Source organism: Falco biarmicus, chromosome 7 (genome assembly GCF_023638135.1).
Source record: "Falco biarmicus isolate bFalBia1 chromosome 7, bFalBia1.pri, whole genome shotgun sequence".
Classification (NCBI taxonomy): domain Eukaryota; kingdom Metazoa; phylum Chordata; class Aves; order Falconiformes; family Falconidae; genus Falco; species Falco biarmicus.
In genome coordinates, this window is record NC_079294.1 from 12,272,121 (window position 1) to 12,296,540 (window position 24,420).

The following is a 24,420-nucleotide window of genomic DNA, read 5'->3' on the forward strand; positions in this document are numbered from 1 at the left end:
AGTTATTATTACAAAATTGCCTTGAATCTGAGGAGCTTGTTTCCCTTCCTGTGTATACACGTTCATCCCCTTTAATTGCACCCACACTAGAGAGCTTGCACCGTTGTAACGTACACGTGTAGTCAGAGCAGTACAACTTCTCTAAGGCTTTGCCTGCATGTGGTAAAGACTACACATGTTATTTAAGCATAGCAGAAATTATTTCTGATGGTAATTTATTGTGGGTAATCTTAATGAGTTTTATCCATAAATATTCATTTACACAAAATCCTATGCAGGAATGAATGCTCTGTTAACTAGGCAAGGTCCTCTGAAAAGGTGGTGGGGGGGTGAGTGAGACAGCTTCCTTCCAGAGTTAACGTTGGAGATAACTGGTCTCATCAATTAGCCTTAATTTGGTGCTACTGCTGTGATAACAAACACTTGAGAACGGTTCATCTCTCTGTGTATGCGGTGCAATAGTGTCACAGCAGCCTCAGAAGCCCAGACAACTCTGACAGTTTTGGAAGGACCCTTGAGGCATATTTGGGGTACCTGCCAAGTGTGACAGCACTAGTCTGAACCCAGCCTGCCTCTGGCAGCAGGGAAACTTTCACTGAGCCAAAGGGGACAAAGAAAAACATCTCCCTGGTGCAGCACTGCCCCTGCCACGGTGGGAGCATGCGAGGCCACGGAAGGTGTCCCAGCCGCTGGCCCCAAGGAGGGGCCGTGTTGGGGCCTCCCTGTCCCCATGGCACATCTGCTTCAGGGTGGTGGCTTGTCACCTCCTGTGCCTTCGGTTGCCCAGGGCTGCCTGCTGTGAGCCTCTGAAGGGGAGTGCTCAGGGCGCGTTAGGGGTGCTGTGTGCTGGCTGTGAGCTGGTGGAAGTCTTGCAGGCAGCGTTGCTCACTCTCCCTGAGCCTGCGGGCTAAAATTAAATAAATAATAATAGAAAAGGGATGTTGGCCAGCTCGGGCAACTCCAACACCAGCAAAACACAGTTTGCCTGTGTTGTGGGTGCATTGTTAAAGGTCAGGAAATAAGGCCACAAGACCATCAAAATACATAGTTCTTTAAATGTTGCAGGAAATAAAGTGGTGTAATCCTCTGGGTGATTAGCAGCAGAATTGGAAAGGTCTTAACTGCTGACAAAGAATGAAAGGCTGGAACATTTAAAGAACTATGAAATTATCTTTCTACCACACAGATGAGGATATTCCACAGAGGATGTCTGTGCTGGTTACCATGCCTTTATTCCCTGCTGAGAACCTGAACACACAGGGGATGGTCCTTATAGATTTCCTTAATGAGCCTGCACTTACTTATGAATTTGCTTTTCTGCTGGGGTGGCGCTTGTCACTGTGTCCCCTGGGACTCATTACAGGGGACACTTTCTCTATCTGCATTGATTGCTTGGGATGCTTTCTTGTTAGTGCAGCTCATCCAGGTTTGGCTCTTGAGGGAGAGGAGGGGACTGAAAGAGTTTTCTGGGTGATGAAAGAGGGCTTCAAGAACAGGCAAAAATAATGCTAAAATTTAATCAAACAGAGTATATTTTTTTTAAAAAAGTGTGGGCAATAAGCATGTGTGCTCAGGCGTGCAGCAGGAGGGGGAGGGAGACCAGTAAGAACCAGAACAGAGAAGCACTTTGAGCGTCTGTGTGCTGCAGGCGTGGGTTTCCCCCTCTTCCCTCCACAGCGTCTGTGAAGTGCACTCTGGAGTAAAGTTTGTGTTTGATCGCCGATCGCCTCACGCTCCGCACGTAGCACTGTCGTTAAGCCATCATCTCACTGGCCCCAAGCCAGGGCTCAGTGGCGCAGGGGCGGGAGGTCTTTCTAAACTGAAACAGCCTTTATTGATACATTGATGCACTGCGCATGTTTACAGCTGCTAATTGGAGACTTAATTTGAATATCCTTGACTGAACTAATTCACTGGCAATAGCCTTTTAAATTTCAGGTCCTGCTGCGATGGCATGCCTGCTCTTCACAGCACGCTAATCTCTTCTGAAACTGTATTGTCTCTGTGTGCATGCAAGGCACAACAACCGAGTAATGTTGCAGCCTAAAATGCAGTGTTAGGTCAGAGGAGGATGTAAAATAAAAATCTTACCTGATTTTACCATTGCAGGAGATCAGAGAAGCACTGGGGAACTGGAGAAAAGCGTTAATTGACATACATGCAGAAATATGTAGATTAATTAAACGTACAAGGAAGAAGGTTAATCCTTTTAACTATTAGAAGAAACAAAGATGCTCGCCGCGAAGACGGTTGCAATCCTATGGTAATTCTGGATTGGTTTCCTCCAACTTCAGCCTCTGGGCACGGCCAAGATGAAATGGAATACTGAACATGGAGAATTTGGTTGGTGATCTGAAAACAAGAGGTGTTTTTTTTTTACTGGCCTTTAAAAAAACAGATGCAATGTAGACAGTATACAGTGGCAGGTGAACGCCTGGCACTCTTCTTGCCCAGGAAACCCCATGGGAGGCTGGAGAACTCCCTTTTTGCCCAGGAAATCCCAAGGAATGCTGGAGAACTCCCTTGGTCAGGTTCCTTCACAGCTTCCTGAATTGCCTCTTCACTTCAGGATCCCAGAGATCCCCTTCGCATTAGGATCCAGCAACAGGGACAGCTCAACAAAACTCTCCACTGCCTCCAAAGCTTGGTTTGCAAATGCTCCCTGTTCTCTTGGCAGTCGCATACCACCGACACGAGGCATGGCTGTTCCATGCCTTCCCACTTCACAGCAGCACTGCCCTGGCAGCCAGCTTGAAATTGAAGGGCATCCAGATTTATCCTTAAGTGGGTGTTCTGCTAAGAAAAGAAATAAGTCACAGGCTGAAGCTGTCCTTCATGTTAATGGGACTCTTCAGGCCATGAACTAAATTTTGTTGCCAATCATTAGAAAAGCTTCCTAAGCCCCATCACAGATTCATTTAATAGGGAGCTCATTTTTAATGTAGTATCAATCTGTGATTTAGCTTCCTTACAGACAGATTCCATAAGATTTGAAAGCTTATTATGGGCTCCTTGAGCTACCACTAGATAACATGCCAGTCATCAACAGCTGTGTGGCATGGAGATAATTCATAAAAAGATCTTTCATGGGTAGTTTTTTGTTTCTACCCTTAGTTCTAGAAGATTTTTAATAAGCAGGAGCAGTTTTCTACTAACCAGTATCTTTCCATATCTTTCCTGCAGATGAGAGCAGTAGTCTTTCCCACAATTCCCACTCTCAGGCTGTTCCTCAAAAAAATTCTCCAAAGTGTGCCTCTCTGTACCTGGAAACAATAATCAAGCTGCAGTGGTACATACGAATAATCAAATAGAATAAAAAGGGCGAGATGAGATTTGCAGTTCTTGGAAGATCTGAATCGGATGATCAAGGTCGCGTACATGCAGGGAGAAGCAAGTACCAGACCACCTGGCTAAAATGCTATCCATGGAAACATGGGTTTTGTACACTTATAAGTACTTGCCCAGCAGGAGGGTATTATTAGAAAGAGGTGGTACTGGGCACTGCAGAAACAGCATTGTGTTCCTGAGAACTTTTGAGCATGACTGTATCTTTACTTGTGTGGCTGCATCTCTGGCCATAGAAACGCCTTCTCCTTTCCCCTAAAATTTTCAGGGTTACTGATACAATACAAGAGCAAGAAGCAAAATTAGCTGTGATCGTCGCAATCTAGTGTAGTGCTTCAGAGATGAGTCACCTGCTGGTACAGGGTCCTATCAGTCTTTCATATCTTGTTTGCCATGGCTCGTTTGGCCCTTCAGCAGACAGCTGTCACCTGCATCCAAGGTACCGTCCTTGCGTGGGTCTGTTCCTGCAAGCTAATGAAGGAAGTGTTCAGCAAACTCTGCTTGTGGCTGAGTTTGCGGAGTTTGATCTGCTTTGTATTTCATGAAAGACAGTAACTGCCCCAGGGTTTCTATTGTTACTTCTGTTGGCTTTTTTGCTTTTTAGATGCCTTCCATATGGCTTCAGTTTAGACCTCTGTATGAAGATGAAAGTTGAAGTGGAAAGGTGCAGGTGTCTTGCCCTGCCAAATTCTAGCACTTTCCCCAGTGTTTCTTAATGTCTAGGTACAAACTCCTTCCTTATGTAACTCTTCCCCTCTCTTGCCTCCACCTCTGAGCAAGAAGCTGATCAAAGAGGGTGGAGGTGGCTAGGTTTAGCTCTGTAACAGCTGCTTGATTGAAGACTGATAACCAGGTTATAGAGGAAGAAAATGAAGTACTGGTTTCTCATGCATTCTCACTGCTATAGTAGCCCACTTCATGTTTTGTGTGACTGGAATAAGCAGGGTTTTACCCCTGCTTGGAATTGGTGGCTCCCTTTCCAACAGGCGTGTTTGTGTGTGCTGATGTCTCTGATTTTATTTTTTTTTGCTGTTTTAACATAATTTTCTTCTCTCTGTTCCCTCCCATCTCCACAGAGTATTAAATTAGACCAACCTTCCTAGGTCATGCTTCAGTGTAGCAGTTGAGCGTTTTAACTTTTTCATTAATTCAAACAAACTAATATTTAATAATGTTCATGAATATTTTATACTTAACCATTATAAGCTACATAGTAGAAAACACTTGGGCACAATTGGGTGCAACAAGAAAGTACTTAAACACCCCGTTGTGCCTGTGTGTCAGACAAGCCTCAACTGAGAATCTCTTGTCTTTGATCGTGAAATGTCAGACTGCTCATGTTCTTTTATTGTAGAGCATGCTGTGTGCCTTTCCCTTTCTGGCTGTACAGACTGTGCGTGTCTACAAACTAAAATCAGGTTGAGCATGATATATGCTCAGACCTACGTCAATCAGGTGAATCCTTGTAGTCCTCATTTCCTAAAGTCTGGTCAAGTGTGGTTTTTTGTTTGTTTTGTTTGTTTGAGCTCAAGTTCAGGACTGAGAACCACGTCTTGGACTGAGATTTGGGAAACTTGGGAGTGTGCAGCAAAATAAATGTATTTGAAAGCTGCAGTGGTTAGACCACCATTAATTCTTAATACCATTGTTTTCTAGACAACCATGACAGTGATATTATAGATCAGTGTTGCCTTGTGTCTGTGTAGTACCTGCCTTTCATCTAACAGACTTTACAAATTTCTGAATTTAACTGCTTGATGTACAAGCTGTACGCAGAGATGATCTACACCAGGGTTCAAAAGTAGGAGCTGTGCAATAATATATAGGACAAATCAGGTACAGAAGGTGGAAAAGCATATTGTGGAGTCTTTAGCTTAATCTGGAAGGGCAGTTGGTGTTGGCAGGGTAGAGTTACAGAGGTCAAAGTTTCCTCTGCTGGTTGCTAAGGTCATACTAGTTCTGAGAGGAAAATACAGGATCAGTATAGGGTTTCAATACCACCTATACGGTCTGCACTAGGAGTACACTGGGGCCCTGGCTTACTGCTAGTAGGCACGGAGAGCATCTCCTGACCTGCTGCCATCACTGCTTCCTGTTAAGCACTGTTCATTTCCACTTAGGAGCATCTGCTAGCTGAGGTATTCTCTGAAGCGTTTTGTTCCAAGTATCAGTCTACTCCAGCACTGCTTATTTTATGAAATACAGCAGAATGATGCCGCACAGCATGGTCCTGGCTATCAGCTAAAAGGATTTGTTTTTCCCCTTGCTAGAGGCACTAGGAGGCAAGGAAAATTCCTCTCTAAGGAACTGTTGTTTTTTATCCACCTCCAAACTTTGCTGGTGTCTTGCAGTTTGACTTGCAGATTTCTCTGGCTGACTTGAGTGTAATACTTAAAAACTGAATGATGAATAACTTATTTTTGCAAGCTTCCGTGCAGCGCTGAATTTACTGATGATTCTTGGTTCCTTACTAAAGCTGGTAATTACTGCTTGTTTAACTGGTAGTTGATTTGCACCCTCTTGGGAAACCTCACGTCTCTGAAAATGACAGTGCAGAAACTGCAGTCTTGATTTGCTTTACATTTTCCAAGTTTTGTAGGGTTTAATTTATGACTGTTGACTAGACCACCAGAGCATTGGTCTTCAAACTATGGGGGTATGTGCGACTGCAAAGGCATGCATCTGTGTATCAGAATTTTTGACTGTTCAGCTGTTTAAGACTACTTTTTTTTTTTTAACTTATAATGGGGGTGGTGGTGTTGCTGAGCTTGCTCTTGAGTGCTTACACTAGGAAATTAAGCCAACTAACAGCCATTGTAATGGGTTGTATTGTGAGGAAGAGAAAAGTTATGTACATTCCTGCTTCCTACTGCCTGCTATAGCTAGTTTAAGTTTGGAGCTGGTTAATGAAGGGAGGTGCTTCCAAAACCAGAGTGTGCTCTTCTGGGAACAATAGTTGAAAGTATAGGAATTTTTTTTTTTGTTCTGACACTCAACTTGCTCACCTGGTAAATGACTTGATTATTATGATCTACCCTCTGGTTTTTGTAGCTAGCCCATGTGCTGAACTGGCAAATACCAATTACCTAAATTAAGTCTGGGTCACGCATCTCATCTCCTGTTTCTTGTTTGCTTTGAATGAATCCAAAAGTAGTGCTAACAGCTGGAATCCCTGCTGAGGCCCGCTTGATCTGCTCTGGAGCTGCTCCAGCCAGTGCTCTGATAAAGCTTGATATCATTTCAACAGGCTCTAGGAGGACCAGAATGATTTCCCTTCATTGTTTAAGGTTTCATTCAAATATTTGTCATGCCAGGAAAAAGGATATTTCACTTCTGCTTTTCTCCCTTCACTGCTGCTACTAGAAAACTTTTTTTCTCTTTTTTTAAAGTTAAGCTAGAGTGTGGCCAGTGCTGTTGGATTCTATGGGGAATTGTTCTACTGCTTCATCCCCTGGGACTCTATGTCGCAGTTGCAAAAGGTGCACGCTGTAAATAAATAATGCATAAATATCTGAGTCAAAGCACATATTCTGCTAAGAGAACATATTATGTGGGGGAGGCTGGGGAAAACTCTGGCCCTCTGCCCAGATTTTGGTAGTAAGTAAAACACCAAAGTCCCTTTAAGGATCTGGCCTGCAGTCTGTTCTTCTTTCAGCAGCTTTTTGGTTGTGGCATTAAAAAAATTGTAGTAATATTGGATTGATTTTTAGGCAGTTCAGTAATCTTGGAGTAATGTCTGCTCTCCAAAGAGACCTCCTTTGAGCCTCCATAATTTTGTCTTGTACATCAACTTAAAAATGAGGTATTATCAGTCAACAAAGTTTTATTCCTGCCATGCATCATCCCTCTGGTATGATTAGCAGAGTTGTGCTGAGGCGAGCCTCACGCTGGCTGGGTAAGGCGTGCGTCCCCTCGGCAGCAGCCACGCTCCCCCGGCACAGCTCTCCCTGCCCGTCTGTCTGCTGGAGTCACTGCGCCCTCTCCTCTGCGCTCTTGGCTCCCAGGGTGTGTTGGGGTTGCATGGCACCCCCATGTTTTGGTAGGGGGGGGCTATGTGGTGGCTTGTGTGAGGAGCTGCTGGCAGCTTCCCCCATGGCGATGGAGCCGATGCCAGCCGGCTCCAAGACGGACCCGCCGCTGGCCAAGGCCGAGCCCGTTAGCGACGGTGGCAGCGCCTGGGGGTAACGTATTTCAGAAGGGGGGAAAAACCTGCACAATAAATCGCAGCTGGAGAGAGGGGTGAGACTGTGTGAGAGCAGCAGCCCTGGCGGCACCCAGGGCAGGAGGAGGCCGGGGGGCTCCAGGCGCCGGAGCAGAGACCCCCCGGCAGCCTGAGGTGCAGCCCCCGGTGCGGCAGGCTGTGGCCCCAGCCCACGGAGCCCACGGGGGAGCAGACACCCCCCCGCAGCCCGCGGAGGTTCCTAGAGAAAAATCTGCTGCCTTTAGTAAAGCCTCTACTGTCAATCTCGTGTGCTGTCAGCTGTGCTTGGCAGGTTATTGTGGGTGGATCATGCAAGTGGTGCACAATCTCATCCTCGTTCTGTGGGACAGGTGTGTGCAAGACTCTTGTATCTGAAGTTAGGATGTTATGGGCTGGCTGGGTGGATGGAAAACTAGATGGGTAAAAAACTGGTTGGATGGTTGTGCTTGGAGGGCGGTGGTTAATCAGTCATATTATACCTAGAGGCTGGTAACAAATGGAGCACCACAGGGATCTCTCATGGAACCTGGCCTGTTAACCACCTTTATCAGCAACACAAAGCAAATGGCAGAGTGCACTCTCGTCAAGTGTGGAGATGGCACCAAACTGAGGGGGACCAGTTGATGCACTCAAGGGCAGGGCTGCCACTGAAAGGGCTGGAGGAACGGACCAACAGGAACCTTATCAAATTAAACATGGACAATGCAGAGTCCTGCCCCTGGGAAGAAAGAGCCCCCTGCAGCAGTACAGGCTGGGGAGCAGCTCTGTTCCCTGGGGACCCTGGTGGTCTTGGTGGGCGGTGAGCTGAACATGCCTGCAGTGTAACCCTGCACAACAGCATCCAGGGCACTGTTTACAGGAGCACAGCACATAGGTTGAGGGGAGTGATTACTGCCCTCTCCTCAGTCCTGGGGAAGAAACTGTATCTGGATACTGTGTCCAGTTTTCCAACCGAACTTAGCCCTTCATCTCCCATCACAGTTGTTGCTAATACTGTCAAGCAATGAAAGTATGTGTCAGAGGAGTGGGAACAAGACTTCTATTGCCACAGCTCTGTTGGAGTAAACTCCATGGAAGGTGACTGATATCACTTCCAAGTAGTCCCAATATTAAAGACGTGACTGAGACAAATACCAGGTATCCTGCACCAAGCAGTCTCACTTTCTCTTCCTTGCATCCTGCTTAGGCTGCAAATTGTGTGAACTCAAGTTTAATAAGTTTTTGCTCTAAAAACCCTTTTAAGACCTTGTGACTGTTGTGTGGTTTGGAGTAATTCATGTGAGGCTCGTCTCATCATTCAAGGTGAAAACTAAACAAATTATGAATTATGTGATTGTATCAGCAAGTCTGGAGATGATCAAAGAGAGAAGTATGCTTCTGAAAGCTGTTTGGTTAGTTCTGTGGTTCAGTCCATGAAAGCAAACATGCGCTGCCCTGTGCAAACACAGCACAAAGCTGCAGACTTTTGCAGACTTTGCTCTGTGGACTTCTACCCACATCTCCTGGGGACCCTCATTTTGTGTTGGACCATAGGGTTGTATATGACAGGGACTGAAAGATATGAATAGAGGAGAATGGTGGTGGTAAAGCAATCCCAGGATGTCATGCCTGCTACTTTCATTATGACTGGCAAATTGGTTTAGCAATGACTGCTCATCTTTAGAAACCCAAGCAAAATTTAGGTGAAACTGCCTTTGAAGTCGCATAGCTTGTAGAGAGAAATAAGCTTGTATCATGTATACTAGTGTTTTAGTTTAATTCAGTATTTTTGTCTCCTACTTTATTGTATATATTGTGAAATATAAAAGATATTTATTTCCAGTTTGGAATTTCACACTGGCTGACTCATCCAGTGAAAGAAGCTTGTGCAAAGATACCTTTTGTTGGTGTCTGCTGCAGGTTTTGCATTGATCATCTCAAAAAATACTGAGCCAAACTGGTGGTGGGAGAATGCTTAGCAAAGAAAAACTGCAGATGGGCAACCTGTAGGATTGATTTTTATTATTTTTTTTTTAAATTAACGATCTTTTTATCTTTCAGGCTATGGTTGCTTGCTATCCCGGAAATGGAACTGGGTATGTTCGTCATGTGGACAATCCAAATGGCGATGGGCGTTGCATCACCTGTATTTATTACCTGAATAAGAACTGGGACTCCAAGGTGAGTAAGCCACAGGTTTGAGGCAGAACATGAAGGAAAAACTACTTCAGAAACAGAGCTCTGGAGCTGTCAGTTGCTTCTGTGACCTCTGTTGAACTTTCAAACAGCTGGTCCATTCTTCATTTCTACATTTATTTTCTTGGTGTTTATGGCAACCCTTTGGAAGTAAGAATCTGAACTGTTCCCTTATAATTCTCTCTCCCATCCCACACACATACTGTTTTGTTGCTATAGAATGAAGCTTCTAAGCACTGGCCTGCTGGCTTTTACACTTTGTTTAGAGGAAAGAACAATGAACCACTAGAAAAGAAAACATAATCCACTAAAGAATAAGTGGATTCTGGAAGCAGAATAAAATGACAGCCCAGACTTGGGGCTCTAGTGTTCTTGATACTGTTCCTTCAGGCTAACATGAAGAAGATCTTCAAATAGTTACCGTTGTGGCTTTCTTATTTCTGAAGTGATGGGACTTAGTAAGAGCATCGAGCACATGGCTTGGTTGGTCCTCTGCATCTTTGACTCCACCAGTGGGTCTCCTGACAGAACGGTGTGCTTGTAATACAGGGAGAAAGAAACTATAAGGCAATAAAGTCAGCCTTGAATTTACCATACCTTTACGTTAGAAACTGAATAAGGGTTTGTGAAATTACAGGATGACTCTTTACACTTTTATTGTCATAATGCAACACAAACCATTCATGGGGATTATCTATTAAAAGTTGCCAAATGTTTGTTTTGTCTCTAACCTGTCGTGGCCACTCTAGTTCGGTGCTCATTAAGCACATGTAAATACTATGAACCCCCAAAAGTGAGTTCAGATTTAGAGGCAATGTCAATGAAAAACACGCTGTTTGTGAAAAACACATTCCTTTATCGAGAGTACGACAGTGAAATACCTCAGTGTAATAAAATGGAGGATATGTGGGAGAATATGTGAATACCTAATTTTGTGCATTGCACTCTTACTCTAATAGTGAGGAAGCACCCAAGTGGATGAAGAAAGCTAACTGAAATCCAGGATGCTGGTGGAGAGTATTATATGTGTGTGATGGTAATCTTATGCAAATGCTGGAGGAGATGCAATATAACCATACCGGTCTTTGAAAGCAACCATGTTGCTTTAAACCTGGCCTGACAGTTTCTTACTGAGGTTTGCATGCCATGTGGAGGTGTGAAGTCGGGTCAGTGCTGGGCTGACAGCATCTTCCCTGCACTCTGTGGTGCAGCATAAAAGCCTCTAAAGAGCTCTCTAACAGCAGCAGGGAGGAGGCAGAGTTCACCTGCATCTTTTGAAGTTCTACTGTGCGTTCAGATCGCCAGACATTTTCCCTGGCACACTCGTGGCATGTAGAAAGAGAGAAATGATGTGGTAGAGAAACCAGGCTATGCCGTAACTAGGGAAAAGACTGGCTGGGAGATGTAACAAACATCTCAGAAATGCATTATAAATCCAACAATAGAACAGACTTCAGTCTTCCCAGGGCATAAAAATTAAATCTTATGTGATCAGATGCAGGCTCTGAGATACCATAAGGAGGATCTAGCAATTGCTGGGATGAGGTGGAACAGCTGGGAGGAGGCTGGGCAGGTGGAGCAGCCTTACCTGCCTTCTGGTATTCCCTGGTTCTAGAGATGTCACTGGGAGCTCAGGAGTTCCCCAGTGTTTGTTACAGGTCCAGTGTTGTCTTTATCTTGGTTCATTTACTTTAGCCAGATGTTTATCCTCATAGAATCATTAAGGTTGAGAAAGACCTTTGAGATAAAGTCCAACCATTAATCCAGGGCTGCTAAGTCCACCGCTAAACCACATCCCTAAGCACCGCATCTGTGTTTTTTAAACCCCTCCAGGGATGTGATTCCCCCACTTCCCTGGGCAGCCTGTTCCAGTGCTTCACCACTCTTTCAGTGAAGAAATTTTTCCTAATATCCAATCTGAACCTCCCCTGCTGCCGCTTGAGGCTATTTCCTCTTGTACTGTCCTTTGTCTGGGAGAAGAGGAAGAGTCCGACCCCCACCTGCCCACAGCCTCCTGTCAGGCAGCTGTAGAGAGCGATAAGGTCCCCCCTGAGCCACCTTCTCTCCAGGCTAAACAACCCCAGTTCCCTCAGCTGTTCCTTGTAAGACTTGGGCAACAAAGCTGGTGAAGGGTCTGAAGCACTTCTCTGGACATGTTCCAGCACCTCTATGTCCTTCTTGAAGTGAGGACCCCAAAACTGAACGCAGCCTCACCAGTGCTGAGTACGGGGGGACAATCACTGCTCTTGTCCTGCTGGCCACACTGTTTCATGTAGCAGCCAAGTTGCTGTTGGCCCTTTTGGCCACTTGGGCACACTGCTGGCTCATTCAGCCAGCTGTTAACAAACACCCCAGGTCCTGTTCCTCCAGGCAGCTTCCCAGCTGCTCTGCCCCCAGCCTGTAGCGCTGTGTGGGGCTGGTGTGACCCATGTGCAGGACCCGGCACTGAGCCTTGTTGAACCTCATACAACTGGCCTTGGCTCATCCAGCCTGTCCAGATCCCTCTGCAGAGCCTGCCTGCCCTCAGGATCAGCACTCCTGCCCAGCTTGGTGTCATCTGCAAACTTGCTGAGGGTGCACTCGACCCCTTAGTCCAGATTGTCGATAAAGATACTAAGCAGATCTGGTGCCAATACTGAGCCCTGGGGAACACCATCTGTGACCAGCCACCAGCTGGGTGTAACTCCATTCTCTACCACTCCTTGGGCTCAGCCGTGCAGCCAGCTTTTTACCCAGTGTAGAGCACACCTGTCCAAGCCACAAGCAGCCAGTTTCTCCAGGAGGATGCTGTGGGAGATGGTGTCGAAGGCTTTACTAAGTTGCAGGTAGACAACATCCACAGCCTTTTCCTCACCCACTCGGCAGGTCACCTTGTCTTAGAAGATCAGGTTTGTCAAGCAGGACCTGCCTGTTATAAAACCTGAGCTGGCTGGGCCTGAACCTTCAGTTGTCCCGCACATGCACTCAGGATGATCTGCTCTGTAACCTTCCCTGGGACTGAGATCAGGCTGATCAGGCCTGTAGTTCTCCAGATCCTCCTTGCATCCCTTCTTGTATGTGGGTGTTGCACTGGCTAACCTCCAGTCTGCTGGGACCTCCCAGTTTGCCAGGTCTGTTGATAAATGATGGAGAGCGCCTTGACAAATTCCTCTTCCAGCTCTCTCAGTACCCTCAGGTGGATCCCATCTGGCCCTATAGACTTGTGCATGTCCAAGTGGAGCAGCAGGTCACTAATTGTTTCCTCCCAGACTGTGGGGACTCATTCTGCTCCTCCTCATCCCCACCTTCCAGCTCAGGGGGCTGAGCACCCAGAGGGTAACTGGTCTTGCTATTAAAGATTGATGCAAAGAAAGCATTAAGTACCCCAGCCTCTTCCTCATCCTTTGTGGCAAAATTCCCCCCCCAACACATACATACTAAAGGATGCAGGTTATCCTTGGCCGTCTCGTGTCTAATGTACTTGTAAAAACTTTTTTTTTTTTAATCTTTTATGGCAGTGGCCAGCCTGAGTTCTAGCTGGGCTTTTGCCTCTCTAATCTTCACCCTGCGTAACCTCATGATGTCCTTATAGTCCTCCAGAGTTGCCTTCCCCTTCTTCCAAAGGCAGTAAACTCTTCCTTTTTTTTTTTCCCCTGAATTGCAGCCAAAGCTCTCTGTTCAGCTAGGCCGGTTGTCTTCCCTGCCAGCTCGCCTTTTGGCACGTGGGGACAGCTTGCTTCCACACCTTTAATGCTTCCTCCTTGAGGAACATCCAGCCTGGGCCCCTTGGCCCTTCAGAACTATATCCCAGGGAACTCTGTCAGCCAATGCTAAAACATTATAAACTCTTTGGGAAAAACAAGGTGGCCAAGAGATTTAGTGTGTCATTTTTCTGGTGTTGTCATATAGCTATCTCTGTTATCATTAGATGTTTATTCCCCGTTTGTCGGGTGCTGAGGAGGGAGAAATAAGTAATTGTTCACATTGGTGTGTTGGGTGTTCGTAGGTGTAAAATGCAACCTTTCATTTTCTTTCAGCTGCATGGTGGAATACTTCGAATATTCCCAGAAGGAAAGTCCTATGTAGCAGATGTTGAGCCAATTTTTGACCGATTACTTTTTTTTTGGTCAGATCGAAGGAACCCACATGAAGTCCAGCCTTCTTATGCAACCAGGTAAGTAGCATATTTGGTATTGATATTTGGCCGGGAGAAAACAAACCATCCATTTTACCAATATTTGTACCTAAAATTATGGCCATCATTTGTTTGTTTAAGTACACATGTGCATTAAAAATAGATAGTTGGATTTGGAGTATTTTCTGTTTTTGAGTTACTGGGGATTCTCTCTTCAAATGAGGAAGAACAAGCTTGAATGATAAGATTCCTTGTGTGATGGAAAAAAAGCTGTTTTACCATTGACAGGAGATATCTTCCAAGCCAGGCACAGCTATTTAGCTGGGAGATTCTGGGTTATACTTTTGCCCTCATAACACTATAGGGATTCTTGGGGCTACCATCTGTCAACAGGCTATGAAAAGCTGATGTGACGCAGGGCAACCCCTAAGTTGCCTGCAGGCGTCCCAGAACAGAAAAACCAGGCAAAGGTCAGTAAGCTGCTTTTGCCCTCTGTAACCAGGGGCTGTGCATCTTTTATGCCTCCAAGCAGAAATTCTCACCTATATTTCAATCTTACTTAAGAAAACACATTTCAAATGCTGTCTGTATGTGTCTATAAAGACGTGCCGTTTGCATCTTGTTTTTTTATCTTCTAATTGAGTTTTGGTTTTTTGCTTTCTCCATGAGCGTAGAGCTCCAGGACTCTTACTTTAATAGTGAAAGTTGAAACAAATACAAGATTTCTTTCTTTTATAGATATGCCATGACTGTGTGGTATTTTGATGCTGAAGAAAGAGCAGAAGCCAAAAAAAAGTTCAGGAACTTAACTGGTATGTTTCTTTTATATGTGTTCACCAGAAAGAATGTAGTGCATTTTGATACTTTCGAAGTCAGAGACAGACTGGGAATAGCTCTGTAGCTAGATGGGTGGGACATTCATTTTCAGAAAGCTCTTTCATCTCTAATCACTAGTCAGTTATTTTATGTGAAGTAGAGAAATAGTGACAGCAGAAGATTCAGGCCTGTCCCTAGTATCCATGATGAGTGTGATGGGGAACACGGGAGAGGTGATTTCTGATTTCTCTCCCAAATGGGCTGCTGAGACCGAGATTTTGTCCCACCCCAGGTGGCTGCTCCAGTCACTGGGAATCTCTAAGCTCTTGTTATTTGGGAAGTATATTTTGTCTCCTCCAAACTTTGTTTACAGAAAGTCATGAGACTTACACCATTTCATAATCATGTCCTGGCCGAATAGGTCCTGTCTTCTGTATTAGTGAAAGGCAGCTGGGGCCTGCAGTAGTGCAAAAGGGATTTGTCTTTAATATAAAAGTAATTTCTGAGGGAGCATATTCATGATGACCTTGGAACGTAGAGATTATGAGTTGGAAGGGAACTAAGTTTAGAATATGTAAGTTCGTCTCTTGGCGAGTAGTTGCTAGAGTGATCATGGTGGACTTCAACAGCTGCCTACATTCAACTGGGTCTCACAGAAAGCTTAAAGTCAGCCCAGAGGCATTTCTGCAGAAGCCTGGGAAGAGGTGACCTCAGCTTTCCTAATAGCAGCCACGCTGCCATAGTAATGGCATGAGTAATGGACTGAGTTGTCCACATGTGCTTCAACACCCTGCCTGGGGCTATGCTCCAAGGTTTGCTGTTTGGAGGTGTTTGAGATCTGGTCTTCAGGGACTGCCTCAGGCAGTTCCTCAAAATACAATGTGGAAGGCACTTGTCTCTTAAAATGTGTGCTAGGCAGCTGGGGAGCAGCAAAGTCATAATTAGTCAAATGCTTTTCAGAGCAGAAGGTTGTTATCTCTCTAGCTGGTATGCAGAGCTTCAGCCTTAAAGGGGATCAGGAGCAAGGGGCCAAGAGTGGAGGGGGAAAGCATCACAGATCTAGAGTCTGAAAGTTCATTGGGCTACTTAAATACTTCATGAGTTACCTTCAGTTTCAACAAGGCAAACCCACAAAACTTTGGCACGAATATCTTAATTCATACATGCATCATACATGGATTCATACAGCATCTCAGTCCATGTGGTGAATTCGTATCACAAGTCTGAAATAGAAAGTGCTGACCACTGAAAACAAACCAACTTTATTCTGTTTCTGAATTTTCCAATGAATGTTGTCAGAACCCTCTGGCTAACTGCCTCTCCTTCTTTCATCTTTTTGATGTAGATGCAAGGAAGAAAGAAGCGCCTCTTAATGAAGACTAATCAACAGTTCCTGAGCTCTTCGTGAGGAATTAAGATCCCAAAGATGACTTCCGTTTCCAGCAAACATGGGCAAATTCTTGTTATACACAAGAATGTGCTGGTTGTGTCTAGCATGTGCATTTTATATTGATGGTACTTAAGGCAGCCTCCTGTCATGTGTGCATCTGGCAGAAGAAAAACTTGGTTTTGATTTGCCTTTTGCTGGAAAAAGTTACCAGGGTTTAAAAAAAAAAAAAAGGGGGGGGGTGTATCATTAAGCCTAGTGGTAGTGGCTCAGCCAACTGGCTTTTGATCTCTCTCATAACCAAGATAACGATCATTGGACCTAGTGGTAAAAACCTGAGTCTTATTTGCACTTTATGGGGGAAAAATAATCTAGCTCAATGGGAGGGAGTTTTACAAGTTTAGAATTTGTGGCAGACTGCTAATGGGCAAGGAGAGGTATTGGCAATGTGAAATTAAACTGGATTGTTGTAGAGTGTTTTCTTATGGTCTGTCCCACATGGGCCTGTCAATGTACTGTTCATCACTCTGCTGCACAGAACATTGGCTCAGCTCTTCAATACCACGACTTTCCAAACAGATTTTTGTCTACACAGTCATTGCATTTCCTGGAGACTGTCTGCTTTTCAAGAGTCAAGTCCTAGCTGTGCAGTTGCACTGCCCTTTCTGTCCCAGGACCGAGGGAGAAGTAGTTGTGTATTTGTCCACAGCTTTGTTAAACCATTTCCTTTCTGTTCTGAGCAGGATGGGCTGTACTTTTTCTATTTTCATGGTTTTGTAAAGCAGCTGTTTTCTCCCAAAAGTTTGGTAAACTTGGAAGGCTGGTGGCACACAATGTCTTGGCACTAAAGGCCAACACAACGGTAAGGTTAAGTGTTCCTTTTGTGACTTGTCCATCTGTTTTGTATGACACAGATATGAATCTGAAAGGAAAAGATACGTCTGGCAGTCTGACAAATGTATGATAAATAATGGGTAACTCTGACTTGATTTCTATGCTGGTTATCCTTAGTTAACACACTCATTTAACTTTGCACACATATGTAATTTGAATGAACCAGCAATTCAGTTTCAATTGATCTGTTACGCCAGGTAACTATTTCTGCTGTGCCCAAGCCACAAGATCAGAGTTATTCAAATGGCAAAGCACCTTTTTTTTTTTTTTTCCCCCTCTCCATTTTTTTAAAAACTTATTAGACTCAATGAGTAACTGGTAAGCTATCTCCAATCTGCCTAATCTTCTACAACCAGCACTTAACTATGCAGTTCAGAATAGCTCTTAATGAAGCTGGGAGCTGGCAGTGGGTGTATTTATTACTCACGCTAATTGTTCTCAACCTAATATTCTCACTTGCATTCATTTTTTTTTTTCTGGCTTTGTCAGTGTGTGTGTCAGACCCTACTAAATGTTCCAAATAGGTGCCCTCTTCAGTGTCCCATGTTGTCTGGTGCCACTTGCCTGCAGCAGTGAAGGTGATCTGAACCACCGGCCCCTGCACCAGCTCACCGTGCTGTGCTGGGCTGTCATGCTAGTGACGGGTCCGCGGGCCAGCTCTGTCCCACTTGAGCTAGGGAACGAAAAGGTAGTGTGCAATGGTAACTACTAAATGTCAGTGAAAGAAGGGCAACAACTGTATAGGACAGAAAAGAACCAACTTTCATGACATAAAAATGGTAATAGAAATGGAGTATTTTTAAGCAGTTCTGTCTCTTTATTTAAAAAAAAAAAAAAAAAAAAAAGAAAAGAAAAGAGAAAGCTGGGCATCCTTCAGCCTGCCCTTGAGTTCTGAATGTAAATACAATAGTGCTAACAAATCCCTCATTCTCTCTGGCTTCTCCCAGAGATCCAGCTATGGTCTTATGGGCTAGACTTTGTTTAGCCTGACCACCATGCACCTTAAGAGAGGATTATGAGGGACCACGTGTGAGAACTATTCTTACAACTCAAGACTAAAAGACCCCCAAATAATCTGATAAATGTCCTTTAATATTAGAAAAAAAACATTATTCCACTACGGTTGCTTCTGAGCAGCACAACATAGACTTGAAGAAAACTTCAGGGTAACTTGAAATTCTCATTCTGTAGCGTTCCTATGGGAGGAAAATGAGTTAGGGCTCTTCCCAGAGAGTGAGAGGTAACCCTCTGAAAAATGGGAGGTGTAGAAGAAGGGGGCCCACATTATGATTATTTAAAAAGGAAGGGGGGAACCCAACCTGTTGTACTACTATGCAAAATTGATAACGGCATGTTAATTTGAAATTCTAACATGATTTTAAAAGGGGGTAAAACAGCTAAAACAGAGCAGAACAAGTTTTGCCTTTAGAAACTGTAATCTTAAAACAAATGCACTAGAAAGAGATGTTAGCATACATCTCATTGGAGGCCAGAACAGTAGAAAAACTATAGGGTCGGAGGAGAAAGGCTTTGTATAAAGGTTGGAAAAGAAAGGTACTTTGGTTACCGCTATTGCTACCACCTGGCTTCAGCAGAGGTCAGCAATATGTGTGTGATGGATGGAGCAGTATAGATGCATTTATTGTAAATAAAGTACATATTTTCATTTTTAGCCAATATCTTCCTGATCGAGATAGAGCAATTATTCTGTGGCAGAACGCATTGTCTTTTTCTTTATTAACACATATAATTAAGTACAAAAGAGGTTGAGGGCACAGGATTTTGAAACCAGTTCCAGGCCTTTAGCTTGTTTCCAAATCGGTGAGGTGATCTCCTGGAAGATGCTGTGGTTTAATTAGGGGGGAGGGCATTTCAAGGAGACTTTTCCCTTTCCTTGTTTTGTCTTCATGGCAAACACTTGGAAACATCTATGGCTCAACAGTGCTTGTCACCCGGTTGTGAAAAAGAGTGTTGTTATCTCTAAGGCACTTTTAATTTTTAGTCCTCCAAAAGCTTTGCTACTTTTTGGTTTTTGTTTTTTTAACCTTTAGGTAATGTGCCTTCACCGTTCATATCTGTGAAGATGTTACATGCCACATGTGCATGTGATGCAAGTTTTTCATGGCTCTTTAAGAAATATGGTTGCCTTTCCAAATGCAATTGCATTGGCAAAATATGCAGAGCCACTAAGCCACAACTTCCAGCAGGTGGTTTTTGTTGTGCAGGGAGGAAAAAGGCCAGGAGACAGTACTGAAAATCAAGAGACTATTTTTATTCTTAAACCTGTAGCCACTGGCCTTTTGAGCAAAGTAGCCTCTAATAAATCTTATTTTCTCTAGATTACTTCTGATTCTATGAGGAATGGCCTCGGCAAAGTAGTGTCTAAAAAGATCTGTTCTTTTTTCCTTCTCTCTTTAAACGGTTTTAGTCCTTTCCTATTGTATTTTTAAAAATGTTGGAATATATTATATGTATTTTGTTGTTGTTGTTGCAAAATAGCTGGCTCTAACACCACTTGCATCTAGAAGAAAATGTATCTATTTGCAGGCAAATAACTAGTTCTACTTTGACTGTGATGTACTCCCAGCAGATATCTGAGAGTGAGTTATGACTACATCTTCTCTTGTCAGGTTGTATGCTGGTCAACAATGCTGGCACTTTGCATCAGATTGATATAGAAACCCCTTGTAGTATTTTACCATACATCACATTTTGTGTTACTATTAAAAAAAAAAAAAAAAGGCAAAACGTGGCAGGAGTCAATAAACACTGGGTCATGTTAAACATTGTCCTGTGCAAATCTCTTCGTCTTGTGTCTCACCATAGCTAGGGTTGCAGCAGGTGGATGAAGGGTGGTGGTGATGCACGGAGGTGACACCAAAGTCCCCAGCCACCGCTGTGCTCCGCTGCCAGGGGGAGCTCTGTTTGTTGCCATCAGCTTGGCATGTTTCCTTGGTCGCTTCCTGCTATTTTGAAGTTATTTACCTTGCTAGTGACCCTCTTCTTGAAATGCCCATTTGTTTTCACACTCCTGTTGAATCAGATAACATTATCGTGATTTAATTGTTGTCTGGTAAGTTTTATTTTTAACAACATTCACATCCTCCTCCTGCTACTTTTCCAGCCCAAATCCCACAGTTTTCTCCTGCAGTCGTGGGCCAGGCTTCTCCCTACTCCCACTAACATTGCAGTTGAATGAAAGCCAGGACATTTTTTTTACTGGTCTGTTAAAATGCTGTGAACTTTTTTGATTCTTTTGCAATATTGTGAATAGTGGGAGTTTCCCCCTCTATGTAAAAGATGCTTTCTGTTGTGGAAGGCTTGGATTTAATTTTGCTGTTGTTGTTAAAGAGAGGAGAGAATTGTAGGTAATTTGCCACTTTTTTAAGCATTTCTTTTACACCAAGGAGTGCCTAGAGCACGTGGAGAAGACCTAAGGAAAGCAGAGGGGTTTCTCTTCTGCGCATGCTCCTCACCGACTAAGGGTTTGTGGGGACAGCTGAAGAAGCAGCTGGCCATCCAGCTGCCAAGGACTTATCTTTTCTCTGAACTCTGACTAAACTTTCTCTAAGCAAATGTGCTTGCAGTAATTGTTATCTTACAGCTATTTAGGGGTCTTTTTCCTCCCCCACCTACCCAATGGGGCATGGCTAAATATACTTGCACTGACAATTCCCATGACTCTTGAGAATGCATCTGATATCAGAGGTTGCACTGAAAATTATGAAGTAGTGTGACAGTGGGAGAGGTTAGTAAAAATTGATTCTCCTTTTCCCACATAATTTCATCTCTGTGGAGTACTTCCACTTCAGAGAGTGGGTAAAACTCCCATCCTCTTTCACAAAGGGTAGATGGACGTTTCTTTTTTAATCTGTCTTGTGGAAAAAGGAGCTAACTTCATCTGCATGTGTGCTTATTTGAAACAATGCTGGAGGTGCTAAATAAACTACACTAGGCCAACAGCAATTCTCATGCGGTGGCAAACCCAGTCCTTGCCAGCATGCGGGTCTGCTCCTTTGCTCGCCACCCACAGTGGTAAACCTTCCTTCTAGCGGTGCGAGAGGAGGTGGTTTGTGGTCCCTGATCTTAGCCAGCACCCTGGAGACTGATTTAGCAGGAGAGGAGTCAGAGTGTGGCTGCCTGGTCCTAAAGGTTTTGGGAAAGTGTTAATCTGTCTGGCTTTTAAAAACCTACTGTATGGCTGGCTGGTGAGAAGCGTGGGAAGAAAAACCCTGTAGTCTAAGCTAACAGAGGTCTGAAGATCACTTGTGGTTACATGTGGCTGCTCTTACTTTAATTTTGACGTTTTTCTCAGCTCATACCTGCTGAGTGTCTTGTGCTAAAACACCTCAGAATAGCAAAATTGGAATGGGGGTTTGAACTAGAGCACTTAAGGGGAAAGAGATCTCCAAACAGTAGAGTCAGTACATTTAAACAGAAGGGTTTCCCTGCCTGAATGTGTCTCTTTTTTCCCAACTCTGTCAGTCTGATTAATAAAAAATACTATCTCCCCTTACAAGCCTTGCCTCTCTGATACAGCTGCTACTGTTTAGTAACTTCCAGAACTGTGGACTTAGAGCATTTTTCTGGTCCCTGATGCCCCATGAGCTATGAAGCATTGCTGCTACATGATCTTTGAAACACCATAATGCTGTATGCAGCACAGATTTCTCAACTGAGAAATCATCATCCCGTTCGGCAAAGAAGCAGCAGAAGGGACGACTCGACTCAGAAGAGGTCTCCTTTGCCCTACGGAGCTGGTGGCACTGCTGTGTCAAGGTGGTTTTGTTACACTTATCCATTAACAGGACGTATGACAGCAACAGGTGAGAGCAGACCTGGGCTAGCACAAGACTTGACCACAGGGTTGTGGTGTGGGCTCCGGAGTGGGATGGACAAATTTGCCCGGCACCCTGGGAACAGCAGCCGCTGGCACTGAGCTGTGCTCAGGACTAGGCATGTCATCCTGCCAACCTGGAAGAGCCCAGGAATCGGCTGGGGAGTCTGATGCAGGAAGCTGGGAGTGGGAACCCTAGCATTTATGCATTTGGGGGTTAAAACGTGGAACTGTGACCACCCTCCACAGGCTTTGCCCCCTCCTGGCAGAGGGGACCGACTTCACAGCTCCCATCAGGATGCTGGGGGGAGGGAGCAAAGCCATCCTCCATCCAGGCTTTTCTTTCTGACCAGAGCATTACACAGGTAGGTATGGGAACTGTGTGAGGGATCAATCAGCAGCGAGTTAAATACCCTGTCCTGGGAAGCAATGAATCTCAGCTTTGGAGCAGCGCTTGTCCAGGAACTGCAGATTGAACTGGGACTGTGCAAAAAGGGGGCGTTTCACCTCATCTTCAGTGTTTGTGGTGGCCTGGCTGAGATGTTTGTGTGCCTGGGCTGCTGGCTGATGTAGCGTTCAGAAGTGCGTGTCTCTTAGATGTCGGTGCTAGGGAGGGAACTGTAAATGCAACCTGTGGGGGCTGCAGCACCCAGTACTGCACCCTGCATCTTGTAAGTAATGCCTACATCTTGTAAGCAGTTAAAGAGTCAAATCCCTCCAGTGCATGGAAGCAGTAAAAAAAGAAGTTTTACAAAAATATTAAAAGATTTAGGATGGTGGCGCATATGGGAACTGGCAGGGGCCATTTCCCCTTCCATGACAGCTGTTGCAGCTGGAGTTGGGAGGAGAAGGATCTCTTTCCCCCTAGGCACTGGGAAGTCACTCACACATCTCCAGCCTCCCAAGAGAGTGCCCGAGTGCCTCGCTCGGTGGGGAGCACAGGCACATCCCAGCCCTGGCTACGTGGGGTGGTGATAGCATCGCCAGTGCTGGTGAGCTTTACAGAAGGCTGGGTGAGACAGACTCCTGGGTGTAGCCGTTGGTGTAGACAGACTTGCCACCCCTCACTGGATGAACCACGTGACCACCCAGTCTCCTCTGGCCACCCTTCTCTGTAACTCCTGTCCCACCTTCCTATGGCAAACAGCTGGTTTTGTCCCACTTTTATTTTCTCTCCCTTTCTGCGGAGTGAGGCTGTCTCCACAGCTCCACCACCACGGCTCCTCAGTCGTAGCCACAAATTTGCTTTCATGGCAAAGAAAAGTTGCTTTTGAAACCAAGCCCCAGTTATCCCAGAGGAGAGCGCCCGGTGCCGAGCATACACGTGGCCACGGGAGCCCGTGCAGAGGCCGGCTGCCCAGCCCTTCCCTGGCAGAGGACATCGAGGCAGTAGCATTTATGAGCGATGACATGTTACTGTCACCGGTCCCTCTCACTTGCTCTGATACCGGTATAAGAAAACAGCTACATCTTGGCAGTGCTGTAGCAGCGACTCAGCAGCTGTGGGAAGAGAAAAGCATCTGAGGGTCCGCCGGTCTCGGTAGGCACAGGTATGTGTGTGTGTGCATGTATGAGCATGCGTGAATGTGCGTGAGCGTGTCTAAGTGTGTGTGTGCGTGTGCTTCTTTCCCTGTGCAGCTAGAAGGAAGCTGATTTCCAAGGGAAATTAATTTGAGAAAAATGAAAGTTGCTCCTCTGCTACCAACTAATGTCGGTAATATAAACCAGTTCTTTTTCCTAGAAGGACTGCAAAATGAAACCACATAAGCATATCTTTTGAAAGCGGAATAATTTAGACTGCAGTAATTTTTACCATCAAGCCTTTGTTACGGCTCAGCTAACCTCCCAGGCTGCTTCACTAACTACTGTTACCGGAGGAAGGATATGTTGAGTTTCCAGTGCACAGGAGGGACTCATTCCCTCTGCCAGGACTGACATAGGAAGGGATCTATAGTTAAAATATTTACTGTTCCTGAAACGTGTTCCTGAAAGTTATCTCTTTTTTTTTTTTTTCTTTTTTTTTCCCCTTAAGTAAACTGAAGGAGAGGCAGTTATAAAAACATCATATAACACCTGTTCATGACTCAACTAACACTTACTAGCAGCGGTCCCACGAAGGAGCAGGCTTCGGCTGGTCGGCAGCACTGTAGTAAAGCACAGCAGCCCCCAGCTCTCCTGCCCGACCTCTGCCAGCTGTTTTGCACCATGGCATTGCTGCATGTCAGCCAGGAGCATGGAAAGCAGGAAATAAGGTAGGTGCTACGCTGCTGTCGCACTGTTGCTGGCCCTGGGTTTGTTTAACTCGGTTGCACCTCATCTCTCATTAAATGCCTCCATGGGGCAAGGCTGAGGGCTGTTTTACAGGTGCTGCCTGCAACAGACCTGATAGCTCTGAAGAATGTCTCCAGAGGGGTATTCCCAAAAGGTGTAAAGCTCTTACCTGGGACTCAAGGTCTTTGCCCACCTCCCTGCTGCTGCCCACCCCTCACTGCCGGCTGCTGAGCTGTGGGGGCTGAGCCCCTGTGCACCACCCTGTTGGGGCAAATGGCCCAGGATGAGCTTCAGCAGCCTCAGGCAGTGTCCTGCATCACTGCAAGTGTGTGTCCGGCTGCTCCGGGACCTCAGTAGCTGGAAGGGACCTCTGAGCCCGT

General features: G+C 45.1%; 1 protein-coding gene across 1 annotated transcript in view; it reads left to right on the plus strand.

The window, feature by feature from the left end:
- EGLN3 (egl-9 family hypoxia inducible factor 3) overlaps positions 1–19,716 on the plus strand; it is a 31,540-nt gene extending 11,824 nt beyond the window's left edge. Inside the window, exons 2-5 of the mRNA XM_056346842.1 lie at positions 9,587–9,706; positions 13,738–13,874; positions 14,574–14,647; positions 15,997–19,716. Of these exons, the coding sequence (XP_056202817.1) occupies positions 9,587–9,706; positions 13,738–13,874; positions 14,574–14,647; positions 15,997–16,034 (369 nt within the window). The 3' untranslated portion in view covers positions 16,035–19,716. The remainder of the gene's footprint in view (positions 1–9,586; positions 9,707–13,737; positions 13,875–14,573; positions 14,648–15,996) is intronic.
- The last annotated feature ends 4,704 nt before the right edge of the window (positions 19,717–24,420 follow it).